Raw genomic sequence first — 14,464 nt, 5'->3', positions numbered from 1 at the left:
AAACATTCAAAACATTATTATTAGGCTGTGCCCTGCTCTAAGTTACTCCATATTGTGTAAAACTGGCATTTCAGGCTGTGTCTTAGTCTGGGAGACCCCACTTCACAAGCAGCTTTTGATTCCATTTTGAGGATGGAGGATGACTTTTAGCACGAGTGGACACGTGAGCCGTATCATCTGTTCAGTACCACCCTCGCAGCACAGACTGATACACGACTGTCTCCGGTTTCAGAGGCTTCAGCCATGTTCTGTCTCCACCGCTGACATGACCTACTTAAACTGCTGCCTGCTCGTCTTCCGGTTTTCCTGTTTGGATCTAGTTTTGCCCTTTGACCTCCACAGCTGGACTCAGTCCTGTAGCTCAACTCTCACCCTGTATCCGGACTCCAGCTTCTTCCCGGGCTTTGTTTGGTTCCTTATCGTATCAACACAGACTCTGCATCTCTTATGCGCCCCTGCTTTCGGGCTTCTGAAAACTCTTGAACTGACGGCGCCTTTGAACCCGTTCCCGTCATTCTGCGACATACATGTATATCGCCACACACATATCAGATATATTTACTATGTGTGATAGGAGAGGTAATATTAGCAATTAAGATTGAAATAAAAGAACAAATATTTGCCTTGACTAGGGTTATCAAGGGTAGCAGAAGTATCTAGCAGGTTGCAGTCAATGAAACAGCCACATTCTGTGAATTTATTGTTAGTTAACAAATTCTGACAGATGTGTTTGTCTGTGTTTCTGATGTAGCAAGCTCATGACAAAAACCCAATGAATCTTTAAATAACTTAATAGATTTATTCAGATGGTGATTTTTAAGGTCAGTAGTATTTCTATAAAATGAGCATAATTTATAAACAATAAAAAATTATCAAAAGATACCATTTACAAAGAAAATATACACAGAAAGAAATCTGCCAAAAAAGAGCAAGGAAAATTTTAGTGTAGGGTCCAGAGAGGTGTCTCAGTGTGTAAAGACACTTGCCACTAAGCCTGATGACCTGACTTTGATCCCCAGAACCCACATGATGGAAGGAGAGAACTGACTCGCATAAGTTGGCCTCTGACCTTAATGCATACACACGCTACATAACTAAATGTCATTTTAAAAGTTTAGGAGTTTAGGGACTGGAGAAATGGCTCAGCAGTTAAGAGCACTTGCTGCTCTTGCAGAGGACCCAGCACCCACATGGTGATTCAGTTCCCAGCACCCACATGGTGGTTTACAACCATCCATAACCCCAGTTCTAGGGGATCCAATGATCTCTTCTGACCTTCACAGGCACCAGGCATGCACATGCTGCACATACATACGGGCAAAACACTCAGATATATAAAATACTCATCTTTTAATATTTTTTTGAAATATGGATGTTTAAAGGAAAACACTGAAGGATGGGCAAATGAAGAGAGATACCACATTCATGAATTGTAAGGCTCAGCATGATAAAGAAGCCAGCTCTACCCAAACTGATGTACAAATTCCACTTGATGCTCTCCAAAAATTCTCATAGTTTTCCCTCTTGGTGTTTGTTTGCTAGTGATAGCCCGATTCTACAATGTGTATGGAGGTACCAGTCATACCAGCTCAGCCGTTTCTGAGGGATGAAGAGATTTGCATAAAGCAGGAAGGCCACAGCATGAAGACACTGTGGCATTGATCTAAGAGAGATGAGTAAACCACTGAGGCAGACTGGCACAGGCAGGGACGGGCCTGTGTACGTGGCCAGAGACCATGTGGTAGAGGTGACCACACAAGTGGGGAGGATTTCCAGAGGGGTTTGTTGGGAAATCTATTTGACCTTGCCTCATGCTAACGATGATCCAATTCTAGGAGATGCATTACTAGCAGATACTCCTGGGTTACTTTTATGATCTTGAGTCCTTCATCAACAAACCAAAAAAAAAAAAAAAATCACCAAATTTAGAGATGTTGGTTAAATTGATTGTATTACAGTTAAGATGTTTTTACACAAAAAGAAAATACCACAAAGGGGTGAAAAGACAAGTTATAGTGTAGGAAATATTTGCAACAAAAAATGGAAAAAAGGGGAGTCTCTAACAGAAACTATGACAAGTAAGACAGAGTGGGACCCGGGATTCTTTGGATGCAAATCCAGAACTTTCCAGAAAAAAACCAAAGTGGTTGCTAAACATGTGGCGACTGCTAATTTTCATTTCACTGTCCAGTGGAAACATACAAGCAGCCCACTAACACTTTACAAGAGGAAAGAGCAGCCGTGACAGCAGCAACACCCACCTGTGGGGTCTGGCCAGAGTGCGAATCAGCACAGTCTACACCTGCAATGCGGTGAGATGGGGTGAAGCACCCCCCCCCCCCAGATTTATGTCCACCCAGAACCTTTCTTGTCTGGAAATAGAGTCTCTGCTGATGTCATCACTGAGTGACGTCATGCTGAAGCGTGGGCGGGAGTCTAACACGACGATGGCTATCCTTCTCGGAGGGAGTCCTAAGCAGACCCGTGGGAGGAATAGGCCTGTGTCAAGACTGACACAGGATGTGGTCACCAGTCACCAGAGATCACTGGCGGACCCCGGGAACTGCAGGAGGGGAAACCCTCTCTAGAGTCCTCAGAATCATGGGCTTGCTGACCTGACTTTTAGGGAGACATCTTCTAGTACCAGTGTGTGGTTCACTGTGGCAGACCCTCTACCGCTTGTTAGATAGAGCTACTTTTTTTTTTTCTGTTGACATTTCTCCACAGAAAGAGGTCTCTAGGTGTGTATAGCCAGATGGTTCCTAGAGATACTTTTACATAGTTACCCATACGGGACGGCCAGGTATAGATAGGCATGGGAGCTGACACAGATGCTCTTCCCACCCAGAGCCTCTACAGGCAGCCCACACCTGGGCCCAGCAAGTGCCAAGCACCTGCCACATATATCACATTCGCCATCCTTGGCATTAGGGTACAGTTGCAAAGGTGGCAGCAAAAGCCGGTGCTCCAAACCTTCCCATCCAGGGACACAGACGGCAGGCGGGCAAGGAGAGCTATGGCAAGGACCAGGCAGCTGGGAGGTAGTGAGAGAGGTGGACTAACTAGGCAGAGGGATACAGCATGGGGTCCGAACATACGTCAACGGAGAAAGGTGGGGGCCCGGCCTGACACGCTCTGAGCCAGTGCCAGATAACAGGCAGCACGTGAAGCGCCGGGTGCAGGGTGCAGACACGGCCAGGCATCTCACCCTGACCTGCAACTATGTCAGCCCCATCAGAGTCTTCAGGAAATCGTGTGCAAGAGCCCAGCAATCCCCCCCCACACACACACACCTTGCCTATCCGTGCCACTTGGCGCTGTCCGACACTGTAACCCATCCCTAGATCTCTGCCTCCACCTTAGAGGAAGCAAGAACTAAATACTACTGAGGGGACCCCACCGGGACTGTTGCGAAAGGACCCCACTATGATGCTCACCTTGGCCAGCACTATACCAGAAACCTGAGTGCCTGAACAAGTCAGTGCCCCCCCACCCTCCATATCCCACCCCCACCCACCCCCACTTGTGAGCTCAGGCTCAAGATCCTCTCAGGGGACACCCCTCATCCAACCCTGTGTCCTGTTCTGGAGAATGCAGCTCGAAGGTCTTCTTTGAGGATTGGGATGGAGCCAGAATCCCTCAAATATGATGGGGCGACAAGGCACAGGCTCCCCACGGTTACCTGATGCTCTGGGTGGTGGAGACTGGGGCTTCCCCATGGTTTTCGTATTCTGCAGCACCGGGGCAGTGTGCCGTACACTTGTTAAGTTTGGATCCGAGTGTTTAGTGGATTGGGCTCTGGTAAAAACGCTTTTGGGGGCCTTACTGTCTCCATCTTGATAGTTACTAACCGAGAACTCATAAGTGGGCTTTGCTTGACCTCTGCCCTCAGCAGCCATTACTGGTACAGACCAGGTGGCTGAAAGTACCTTTGCTTCTTCCCGTTTCCAGTCCTGCCGAAGGCTCATTCGGGAGGGTCCGATTGCTGCATCCAGTAGAGCCCGGGGGCTGCGCACTTTGAGCGTGGTATCCAAGAGCGAGTCTGTGAAGCTGAGGTTGGTGATGGGAGGCATTTGCTTCTTGGGTTTCTTCACACTGATCCCTTCCACACAGAGGTCAGACCCATTGAACGGTGGCAGCTCCACAGCAGGCTGTGAGAGGAGGTAGCAGGTCAGGATCCCTCCCTGACTCAGAGAGTCACCTGGCTGGCCCCACACCGAGCCACCTGCCATGCCTCGGAAGCTTTGGCTGTTTCTTCTTCAAGGCTCGGGTGCTCGCCGGGCCCTTCCCCCAGGTCTTGGGGCTCAACCCACAGGGCAGGCAGGAATCCAGAGGCAAAAGCCTCAGCGTTGATGCGGAGCCTGCTAGACCATCCCCAAAGGGAGGCCACTCGAGAGATTTCAGAAACAGAATAGGGGGCTCTGGAGAGAAAGACTCTAAAAGGGGCTGTGGAACCTCCCCAGATACTCAGGCAGGGGCCTCTCCCATTACCCATATGGTTGGTTGGGACATGGAAAAATGACAGGACGACTAGATTGTGAAAGCCACAGGGCCTAAGTGACAAGGCTGACAAGACCCCATGTCTAGAGAAAACCTTTGCCTTGATGCACACAGGAGGCTGAGTTTGGGGCAGATCAGGCAGATCTACGTTGCCCACACCCAAGAAACAGGATTCGTGTCCCCGACTGCCTGGGAATGAGGTGGCTGCCACACAGAAACCCAGGCCCACCCACCTCGTGGACAGATACTAGCAGCCAAGGCAGGGTAGCGCCTGTCCTCCTCACCTGCCTCCACAGAAGTTCAAAGTTGCCAATGTCACAGTTTCGGTCCAGTTTGCGGTCCACCACAACCTTGATGGTATCTTCCTGCACCTGGGCACAGAGCTGGGCCGTGACGGGAGTGGAGGGGTGCATGGTGGGGCTGGAGTTGATCTCTATGAGCCAGGGCTTGAAGTCTCGCCCCAGGATGAAGTCGGCCCCATAGAGCTCGAAGCTGTTCTTACGGGCTTCTACGTGGTCCTGAGCCACCCTCATGGCATTGGTGACGGCTTTTTTCATAGATGGATAGATGATGGTACCCCATGTTGTCCCTCGACCCCTCTTCTGCAGGTACTCCTGGAAGCGGGTGCTGGTCCACATGTTATGGCCAGGGAGCAGCGGGCTACGCTCCTTGTCATTCTTGAGGCGCCTCTGAATGGAGTTGTTACACAGGTGGATGGCGCTGTGGGCAATGTGCTTGTGAGACTGGTGCATGCCAACAACCATAACACGGAACCAGCACTGTCTGCCCAGCTTGCCCTGACGTCACTTTGCCTGGTGCAGGGTTGCTGCAGAAGGTGTGGGCTAGTGGTTTGGACTGTTAGCTCTGCTACCCAGAAGCAGCCATGGACCCCTCAACCAGCCTGGAGGAACAGCACAGACTGTACCAAGACACAGCAGAAGCCCACCAATGCAGAACCAACCACTAGGAAAAATAATCTGCCTAAGCCTCGGTTTCCCCACAGGCACATGTCAGTAGGAGTATGGGAGCCACCTACCTAAAGTTTCTAGTGAGTTACTTTATACTTTCGCCTTGCTCTATACGGACTTCAAACAAGCAGTCCTTTTTAGAAGATGGTAAGACACTGTTTGGAGCTAAGTGTATTTTCATTTGAACTGCAGGTATAAGGCAGGCAGTTCCAGAGTGAGGCCTGCCCCGCAGCCACATGTAAGGAAGGTGAATATTTAGAAGACACAACCACCCATCTACTTCTTTGACTTCTGCTTGTATAGCTGGGCTATACCCACTCAGATACCATTTCTGGGAATCTCGCATCAGCTGAAGGAGGGTGCACGATATTACCACACACAGGGTTGATGGCTCAGCTGAGCCCCTGGGAAGAGGCTGCCTGCAGGTCCCAGACTCCATTTTCGGTGGGTTTCTAGACTCTCTGCTATAGGCTTTTGTCCGGAGGTAACGCAAAAATAGGGGTGGTTGCCTTCAGCTATGCCCAGCCCCATCCCAGCTGTGACCTAGCAGGTGTGACTCCAGGTGTGCTGGGGGTAGCGTTCACTCAGCAAAGTTTCTATGGAGCAACCCTCAGCCTCCCAGGATCCCATCTGACTCTCCCTTTCAAAGTCCCCTAGGGCGTCCAGGTCCCCAGCACTGCCTGCCAAGTGACAATCACTAACTCACTGAGAAAAAGGCCTGGGTCGTCCCTGAGGATGCAGGTAGGTTCTCGCTGGAATGTGGTTTGTTAATCCCCAGCACCCCTGAGTGTTTGAGCCTGGTAGCCCCAATGCCCCGATGCTTTGGCAGTGATGGGCAACCCTGAGGGTTCAGAGGGGCGAACAGCAAGGGTGCCTCATCTACACATACCCAAGGGCCTCCTGCGAGGTGCTTAGAGGAATACGGAGCTCCCCCTGCTGACCTGTCCAGCTTGTCCAGGGAGAAGCGCTGTGTGGAGAAACGGAGGTAGCTCTCCTTGTAGAACCAGATGGTGAGGGGATTCCAGTCTGTGACGAGGAACCACTGTCGGATGTCGAACTTGGTGTCGTAGATGAGCATCGGCGTCTCGATGTACTTCTGGACCACCCATTTGTTGTCCTTTGTGGCCTGATTGTCTGTGGCCACCAGCTCCAGGATGTTCTCCACACGGTCCATGCACACAATATCTCCAAGAACAAGAGGGGGTACCCTTGACCCAGGGCAGCACAGCCCCCCCACCCCCCCCTGCAGTCATAAAAGGCCCCAGTACCCACCCTGGCTTTGGCCCAGCACCAAGAGTTTGCAGGGATGGTTGGGCAGGGCAGATGTGCATTCAGTGGACAAAGCTACAGTTGGTCCAAGCACTTGTTCAGGCCTCCCGCCGTGGGGCCAACCCCACACCCCAGAGGGCATTCAGAGATGGAGGGGAAAACAGAGCAGAGAGCCACTCAAGAGCATGCTTTAGGGTTGGGGTGTCCTCAGAGCAGCGCCCCTGGAGACCAGTGAGGGCTAGTGCAAAAGAGGCGATCCGCCAAATGGGATCAGCCGGGCACAGACAGGAGGCATTTAATTTCTCCCCATTGGCTTTCCTTTCCTCACAGGCAGACTCTACAATTTCCCACCTTTGGCCCTAAAGTAGGTTGCATGACTTGTAGGGCATGCAGGAAGGAGTGATGGGTGTCACTGTGAGCTCTGTAGGGTTTAATGCCAGTGACAGAGACCTTGCGGCTCTCTTTTCTCTGCCTTGACAGTGCAGGATAAGAATGAGGCCGCAAGACAGACAGAGCACCCTTGACCAGGTCAAGGAAGACAAGTTTCTGCCGAAATTTGGGGGGGGGGGGCTGTTACACAGCACTATCTGGCCATCAATTCTGTTGATAAAAGGTAGAGGGACTTGCATCCACAGGGTCCCATAGGCACAAGGTAAGTTCTCACAATGCACATGGTTTCCATTGATTTGGTCAAGGCAAGTTGAGCTCTTGCCTAAAATGAAACAAACTGCTGAGATCGGCTTGGACCTACACCCAAGGCCCACCAGTGGTTGGCAAGAGCATAAGCAGTGAGCAGCAGAGGGAAGGGCATTTATTGAGAACAGCGCATCTGAACAACCCACAGAGTATCCCTGGGGATGGAGTCAGTCTCCAGTGGGAGGACGGTATGGCTTGATGGGTGAGAGGAGACAGAGATTTTCTTAGGACACGAAGGGAGCTTAGCACAGAGACCAAAAAGGAACACAGCACATCTGCCAGTCAAGGCCACATCACAGGAGCACGAAGGAAGACCTGACCATCTGCAGGACATCAGAAGGGAGTGGACCACATACACCCGGGAAAGAGAATAATTCAGGACAGAAGACCTTTAGGATTAGGTTAATAAGAAAAATTTAAAGATCACATACATAGGGCTAGAGATAAGGGTACTTATTGCTCTTATAGAGGACCTGGGTTTGGTTCCAAGCACTCACATGGGGCTCATGACCACTTGTAACTCCAGGGGTTCTGATAACTTCTTCTGGCCTCCACAGGCACCAGACACACACATGTTGCACATATGTACATGCAAGAAAAACACCCATACACATAAATAAATCTGATTTTTTAAAAAAGGAAATCATATACATGCCAGGCAGTAGTGGTGCACACCTTTAATCCCAGCACTCGGGAGGCAGAGCCAGGCAGATCTCTGTGAGTTCAAGGCCAACCTGGTCAACAGAGCAAGATCCTGGACAGACACCAAAACTACACAGAGAAACCCTGTCTTGAAAAACAAAACAAACAAACAAAAAAATCACATACATAACCTACAAACTAAAAGACTTCAGAAGATCTCAAGAGAGCAACAGGATATGCAAACTAAAAAGTCTGTTTAAATACCACAGAAATAGGACATTCTGTAACAGAGACAAAAGGATGCAGCTAATGCCACAGACTGAGGGAACTTCGTAGCCTTAAGTCTTCTATTATTTCACAGGAAAGCCTGGAAATAAATCAACTTAGCTTTTAAGTCAGAGACAAGAGAAAAATCTCTCACAGGAAAATTGAAAACTGAACCATTGACTTTGGAAATGCAAGATAAGGAAATCACACATGTGCACACACCATCACACACATGCATTCGTGTACACACACACATACACACACGGAAAGGCACAAAGCTACACAGAGAAACCCTGTCTTAAAAAAAGAAAGAAAGGAAGGAAGAAAGGAAGAAAGAAAGAAAAAAGAGAATGTAATTCCATCTGCAATTTGGGTAGATGAGGCAGAAAGTGTGAACAGGTGAATAGCCCACAGGCAAATTTCATGAGGTGTTCCAAATTTGCCTTAAGGGTTCTAGGTTCTACAGGTGAACTTTACAGTGGGCCCATGGGATGTGAAGCACACTGTTTGGGATGATGGTCCACCCTTCTTAAAGGCCAGAATAAACCTATTGCTAAGATCAAGGTAACACCCACACCCACACACACACTCCCCCAACACACACACACAAAACAAACAAACAACACCCCCTCCCCCAAGAAAACAACACTCTGGGATTGTTAGCTGATGGATACAAATGAGGAAACCTGAGCTAACTCAGCAAACTCCAGGACAGGACTGTGATGGACACTTGCTCCTCCAGCACAGCTTGGGCACCCCTGTCTGACCCCGGCAGCACTCCTTGAATCTCCCTGCCTCCATCATAGAGCAGGTGCTGTCAAGGTTGGAGACTTGCATGATGGGGAGGGTATCTGCCCAGGGAACTCACCTCGACCTCGGGACTTTGCTGCAGGCTTTATGATCCAGATGTTCCGAATCCCGTCGATCTCTGTCTGAGGGTTCACAGAACTGATCTTACTCAACAGAGTCTGGCACTGTGAAAAGTAACTTCTTGAATCAGGGATGAAGGCATTGCCACTAAAAAGCAAGATCCAGAAAGGGCATGAGGCTCTGAGAGACAGCGGCCAGCCCCAGTGATTGGTGGGTGCCTCTGCTCTAGGACAGGCTGATGGCTAGCTGACAAGGGTTAGAGGCGGCAGAGGATGTCTACCAACTGAGGATACCACCTGGGGTCACGGGCCTTAGAGGCTTGTACCTGGACAGGGTGTGTCAAGAAGTCAGGACCCTAGCTGGGCATGGTGGTGCATGCCTCTAAGCCCAGTGCTAGAGGCAGAGGCAGAGGCAGAGGCAGAGGCAGAGGCAGAGGCAGGAGGATCTTTGTGAGTTCTAGGCCTGCATGTTTTACATAGCAAGTTCAAGGACATTCAAGGTTACATAACAGAGAGACCCTGTCTCAATAAAGGAAGGAAGGAAAAGAAAGAAAGGAAGAGAGAGAGAGAGAGAGAGAGAGAGAGAGAGAGAGAGAGAGAGAGAGAAAGGAAAGGAAAGGAAAAAGAAAGAAAGAAAGAAAGAAAGAAAGAAAGAAAGAAAGAAAGAAAGAAAGAAAGAAAGAAAGAAAGAAAGAAAGAAAGAAAAAAGGACCCTGACACATGGACCTGTACTGCCTGTACAGACAAGGACACCAATCCTACACCAAAGGAAAACCAGAGATGGTGGGTCCCTGTGCCAAGACGCTGCCTTCACTGTTGTTGCCAGAAAGGTCCCTATAAAGGAAGCCAAACTGCCATGCAGACTTACCTGTGCCACAGTAGCAGCCAGCTTATGGTCCTGTGACCTGGACTGTCAACCTAATCCCATGCCCTTGTTGGTGACTTCAGACTCGTAGGAAAAGGCCTAGCTCAGAAAGCCATCATAATCTCAGGGAGCAAGGACAGGGATCAGTAGAGATGTCTGAGCAGCTTTCAGAATTTGAGGGCGCACTACTGGCACCTGGGAGAGAAACAGCCACCACAACACCCACGGGCCCTCTCAGATTCTGTGGGAGGCTCCTTGTGTGGGCAGACCCAGGCACAGTGAGGAATGCTCAGTGCAGGCTCCCTGCATGCTGTCCCGCGACTGCTGCTGAGCCACAGTTCTGGCTGCAGCCCTAGAGTAAGGGTTGGGGACAAGAGACACATATATTCTGTCCACCTGCTAGGGAAGGAGGGCGGCGTCTGGGAAAAAGTGAATAATGGAAATCCCTCGAGTGTGGGTTGGAGTTAAGAGAACAAGAGTCCCACTGGTGTCATTTTCCACCCCTGAGTGCAGGGAACAGATTGGCATGTGATGAAGTGGTCATGCCCTCGCTGGCCAGATACCAAGCAGAGCCCACTCCCCTGCTCTACTGGATGTGGGCTTCCTCTGCAGATGTTACGTGTTGACCAACTCCATAATGATAGGACAGCTCTGCCATAATCAGTGCGTGGTGCAAACCGGTACAGACAACCCCCAGTGTCCCTATAACAGCATCTGGTCCAAAAGCACAGGCCAGACTAGTGCGATGGTGTTATCAGATGGATGCTTTCACCACCGCGGATCAGAAAGACAAGTGCTTTGCTGTTCAGTGGAAAGGAACTCCCTATGACGTCTGCAGGACACTGGAGCCTGGGCCCTGGAAGTCACCCCTGAGGGTGAGTCAGCACTGGACTCATGTGAGACCCTGCCATGTTACCCACATTATGTCACCTCTGTCACATAATGAGAGGATGTAAAAGTTAGGAGATCGCTGAGAACAGAGCAGGAGACTGGCCTATTTGAAAAATGCTCAGATTCTGGACATATTTTTGCTGACCGAAAAACAGACAGGGTCCCTGCAGGCCCTGTGAAGTGTAGCCGACTCGGTCTTCTGGGTCCTGACACATGAAAACTGATGTGGGAACCTGTCAGTCTTAACAAGGACCATCCCCGCTCCCCCCCCCCCCCCCCCCCGGGCTCTGAGCGGGCTATAGTGCATATAAGGGGACAGTCACTGCAAAGCACCAGAGAACCTGCTCACCTGACAGGGCCACTCCACACCACACAGGAACCCAATGCTGCCACCCAGTGGTGAAGCCTCGGGTTCTTTTTTTTGTAGGGGTTTAAGAAAATGTGGCCGAGTATAGAGTATAGAAAGCCCTAACAGAAAAGGCGAAGTTTGATCATTTTTGCTCATTCGAGATACATACAGCATGGGCTGCTCAGAAGGTTCTCCAGTATTATGTCCCAGTCGACGGTAGCTAGTTATCATTCTCTCTTTCTACCACAGGGACGGGCTCTGCCTTTCTTGAACTTCACACCCATGGTCAGGGACAGGGGACCTACATTCTCTCTCTTTCTCTGCACTCCCCCCACATCCCCTCCCTCTCCCGAGGGGTGTCTTTCAGCCTCACAACAGGGAGATTGGTCCACGGCTATACCATTTGCAGCCCCTGCTCTGACATGACTAGGTCTGCCAGGGCTGGGCTCACTGAGTCTTTCAGAGGCTGGGTGCTTCCATTTTTCCAGGGATGGAAGAGCTGCATCAAAGGTCCTATAATTCTTGCTTTTCCAAAATGCTTTGCTTGGCATTCACACCAGCTCTGCATTAGAGCTGCTGACTTAGGCCAACACTTGGTGGTTCGAGTCTTTAATCCGGCCGTTCTGGTGTGCAGAGGTGTCCCATCATGGGTGTTTTTTGTTGCTTCTTTTTCCTTTTTCAGCTTTTGAGACAGTCTTGTATATAGCACAGGCCAGCTTTGAGTTCAAGGTCCTTCTGGAATGATAGGAGCCACTACCAAGAGTTTACTGTTGTTCTGATAAGCTCTGATACTGGGCACTTACCTAATCTGATTAGACAGCTGAGTTTGTCTTTCATGAAGTGTCTGTTCCTTTTTTTTTTTTCTTGAGACAGGGTCTCATGGAGCCCAGGGTAGCTTTGAACTTGCTGTGAACCTGAGGATGACCTTGAACTTCTGATCCTCCCACTACTACCCCCTGAGTGCTTGGGGCTACAGGCACGGGCCACCACTTTCAGTGTCTGTGGTGCTGGAGATGGAACTCAGGGCTGCACATTGGATAGAGAAGTGCTCCACCAGTGGAGCATTTCGTGTGGTTAATTTCTCTTCTCTCACTTATCGTAGCTAAGTCGGTAGCTTCTAAATGGGAACCTCCGTTGGATGTGTGGGCAGTGGGTCTGTCTCTAGTTTGCAGCTTTTGCTTCCATCCTCTTTCCAATGCTTTTTTGAGAAACACAGTTCTTAAGCCAACGCGGAGCATTTTATCAACTGTTTTCCTGTTGATTGTTAGTGTCTAATAAATACAAAGATACAGCCAGCTTGATTAGGAAGGAACTATGTCTAGAACAGCTCATATGGGGGAGAATGAGGATAACTCCTGAAAAGGAGAGTAAACAGAGCATGCGCCTGCTTGGATGGACTGAGTCGTGAACGTGCACTAGTGTTGGTTAGAGAGACCGACGGTACACAGCACATAGCCAGGAACAGACACATATGTCAGGAGGACTCTCCTGACAACCATGAAGAAAAAGACCAGGTAACAGACACGTGGGACACAGCGTAACACACATGCACTTGGGAGTCCCAGGAAGAGAAGACAGAGCGAATGAAGCAGAAGCAACAGATGTAGAAATAATGACCAGTCTCTGAATTTGGGGAAAAAAATGTCAACCCATGGTTAACAGATGCCGCACAAACTCAAACAAGGATAAATACAAAGAAAAGCATTCCTACAAAAATAACAAATATTTCTTATTGAAACTACTAAAACCAAAGACAAAAATCTTTAGGCAGACAGAGAAAAGGATACTCCTTCCCTCCAGAAGGGCTAAGATTCCAGCAGAAAACTTCTAATCAAAATAGTATGAGCCAGAATATGATAGAATAGCATTCCAACAGCAAATTGAGAATTCTATCCTGCAGAAAATATATCTCAAAAATGAAAAATTTTAATCTTTTTGAGACTAAAAAAAAATGGAGGAAGTTTTCTACCACAGGCCATTACTAGAAAATATATTAAGAGATGTTTTTTGGTGAACAACAAAATGACTGATGTACAAAAAAAAATGAAAGTAACTGATTTCAAAGCAACAGCAAGCATGTCATGGGCCCTTTAAAATCAGAGAGAAGATGGAGACATGGCTCAGAGGTCAAGAGCACTTACTGCTCTTGCGGAGGACCCAGATTTAGTTCTTAGCACCCACATCACCACATCAGGTGGCTCACAATCACCTGGAACTCCAGGTCTAGGGACTCTGTGGGCACCTGATGCACCTGAATGCACACTCATTCAGGCACACACACACACACACACACACACACACACACACACACACACACACATAAATAAAGAAGTCAATTAAACGAAGACAGACAGAAATGAATGACAAGATGTCAGGAATGCAGGGAATAAGCCAGGCCACACTGTTGTGATTTGTTTGGGAAACAGTGAAAGTGCTAATTAAAGATGAGTAATGAGACATAAAACATAAAGAAGGTTTTGGGTGCAGTGATTCATGCTAGACTCTGTCTTCAAAACAAAACAAAAAAAAAAACCTGTATTGTAACTTTTAGGTTTGGCTTAAAAAAAAATAAACAGCGTCTGGCCCCAGACTCAGTGCATATCCTAGTCTTGCCCTGATCTCAAGGCCTTCCTGCCTCAGCCTCCTGAGTGCTGGGATGACAGGCATAAGTCAGCAGAAAAGAGAGGGGAAAGGAAAGGAGAGGAGAGGAAGGGAGGGGAGAGGGGAGGAGAGGGGAGAAGAGAAGAAGAGGAAAAGGACGGATAATCAAATGGAGGGAAGGACAGGCCAAAGGGTGAAAATACCCGGGACAGTATGTGGGAGTTACCACAGACCCTTGAAGCAAGCATCGCCCCCCTGATTCTGTCCCCCTAGAGTGTCTGGTGGTCACCATAGGGGGTGGGAGGCCGAGGGAAGTAGGGAAGGAGCATCATTATGTGGGCCTTGGTGGTGAGGGGTGACCAGCATCCTGGGCAGTCTGAAGGCCTGGGAAGCACTTCTGCCATCATCACTCATCAGAGCCTGCCAGGCCCTGAGCAAGACAAACTTACCAGGGGTATTGTGGGTCCAAGTGAGATCAAGCATGAAAGGAACTGGGAAGGCACAAAATGAGACGGTATCCCCAAAAGACACCCACAGGAGGTGTCAT

The 14,464-nt window shown here is 49.2% G+C and overlaps 1 protein-coding gene across 1 annotated transcript in view; it reads right to left on the bottom strand.

Annotated features, from left to right (window-relative positions):
* Positions 1–1,926: 1,926 nt before the first annotated feature.
* Positions 1,927–14,464, bottom strand: part of Ttll8 (tubulin tyrosine ligase like 8) — a 24,517-nt gene continuing 11,979 nt past the window's right edge. Inside the window, exons 4-8 of the mRNA XM_059247996.1 lie at positions 9,211–9,454; positions 6,410–6,653; positions 4,785–5,220; positions 3,683–4,151; positions 1,927–2,472 (exon numbers count right to left, since the gene is read on the bottom strand). Coding sequence (XP_059103979.1) covers positions 2,297–2,472; positions 3,683–4,151; positions 4,785–5,220; positions 6,410–6,653; positions 9,211–9,454 — 1,569 coding nt within the window. The 3' untranslated portion in view covers positions 1,927–2,296. The remainder of the gene's footprint in view (positions 2,473–3,682; positions 4,152–4,784; positions 5,221–6,409; positions 6,654–9,210; positions 9,455–14,464) is intronic.

Source organism: Peromyscus eremicus, chromosome 20 (genome assembly GCF_949786415.1).
Source record: "Peromyscus eremicus chromosome 20, PerEre_H2_v1, whole genome shotgun sequence".
Classification (NCBI taxonomy): domain Eukaryota; kingdom Metazoa; phylum Chordata; class Mammalia; order Rodentia; family Cricetidae; genus Peromyscus; species Peromyscus eremicus.
The sequence above is the reverse complement of the archived record's forward strand: the minus strand, read 5'-3'. Positions and strand labels throughout refer to the sequence as shown.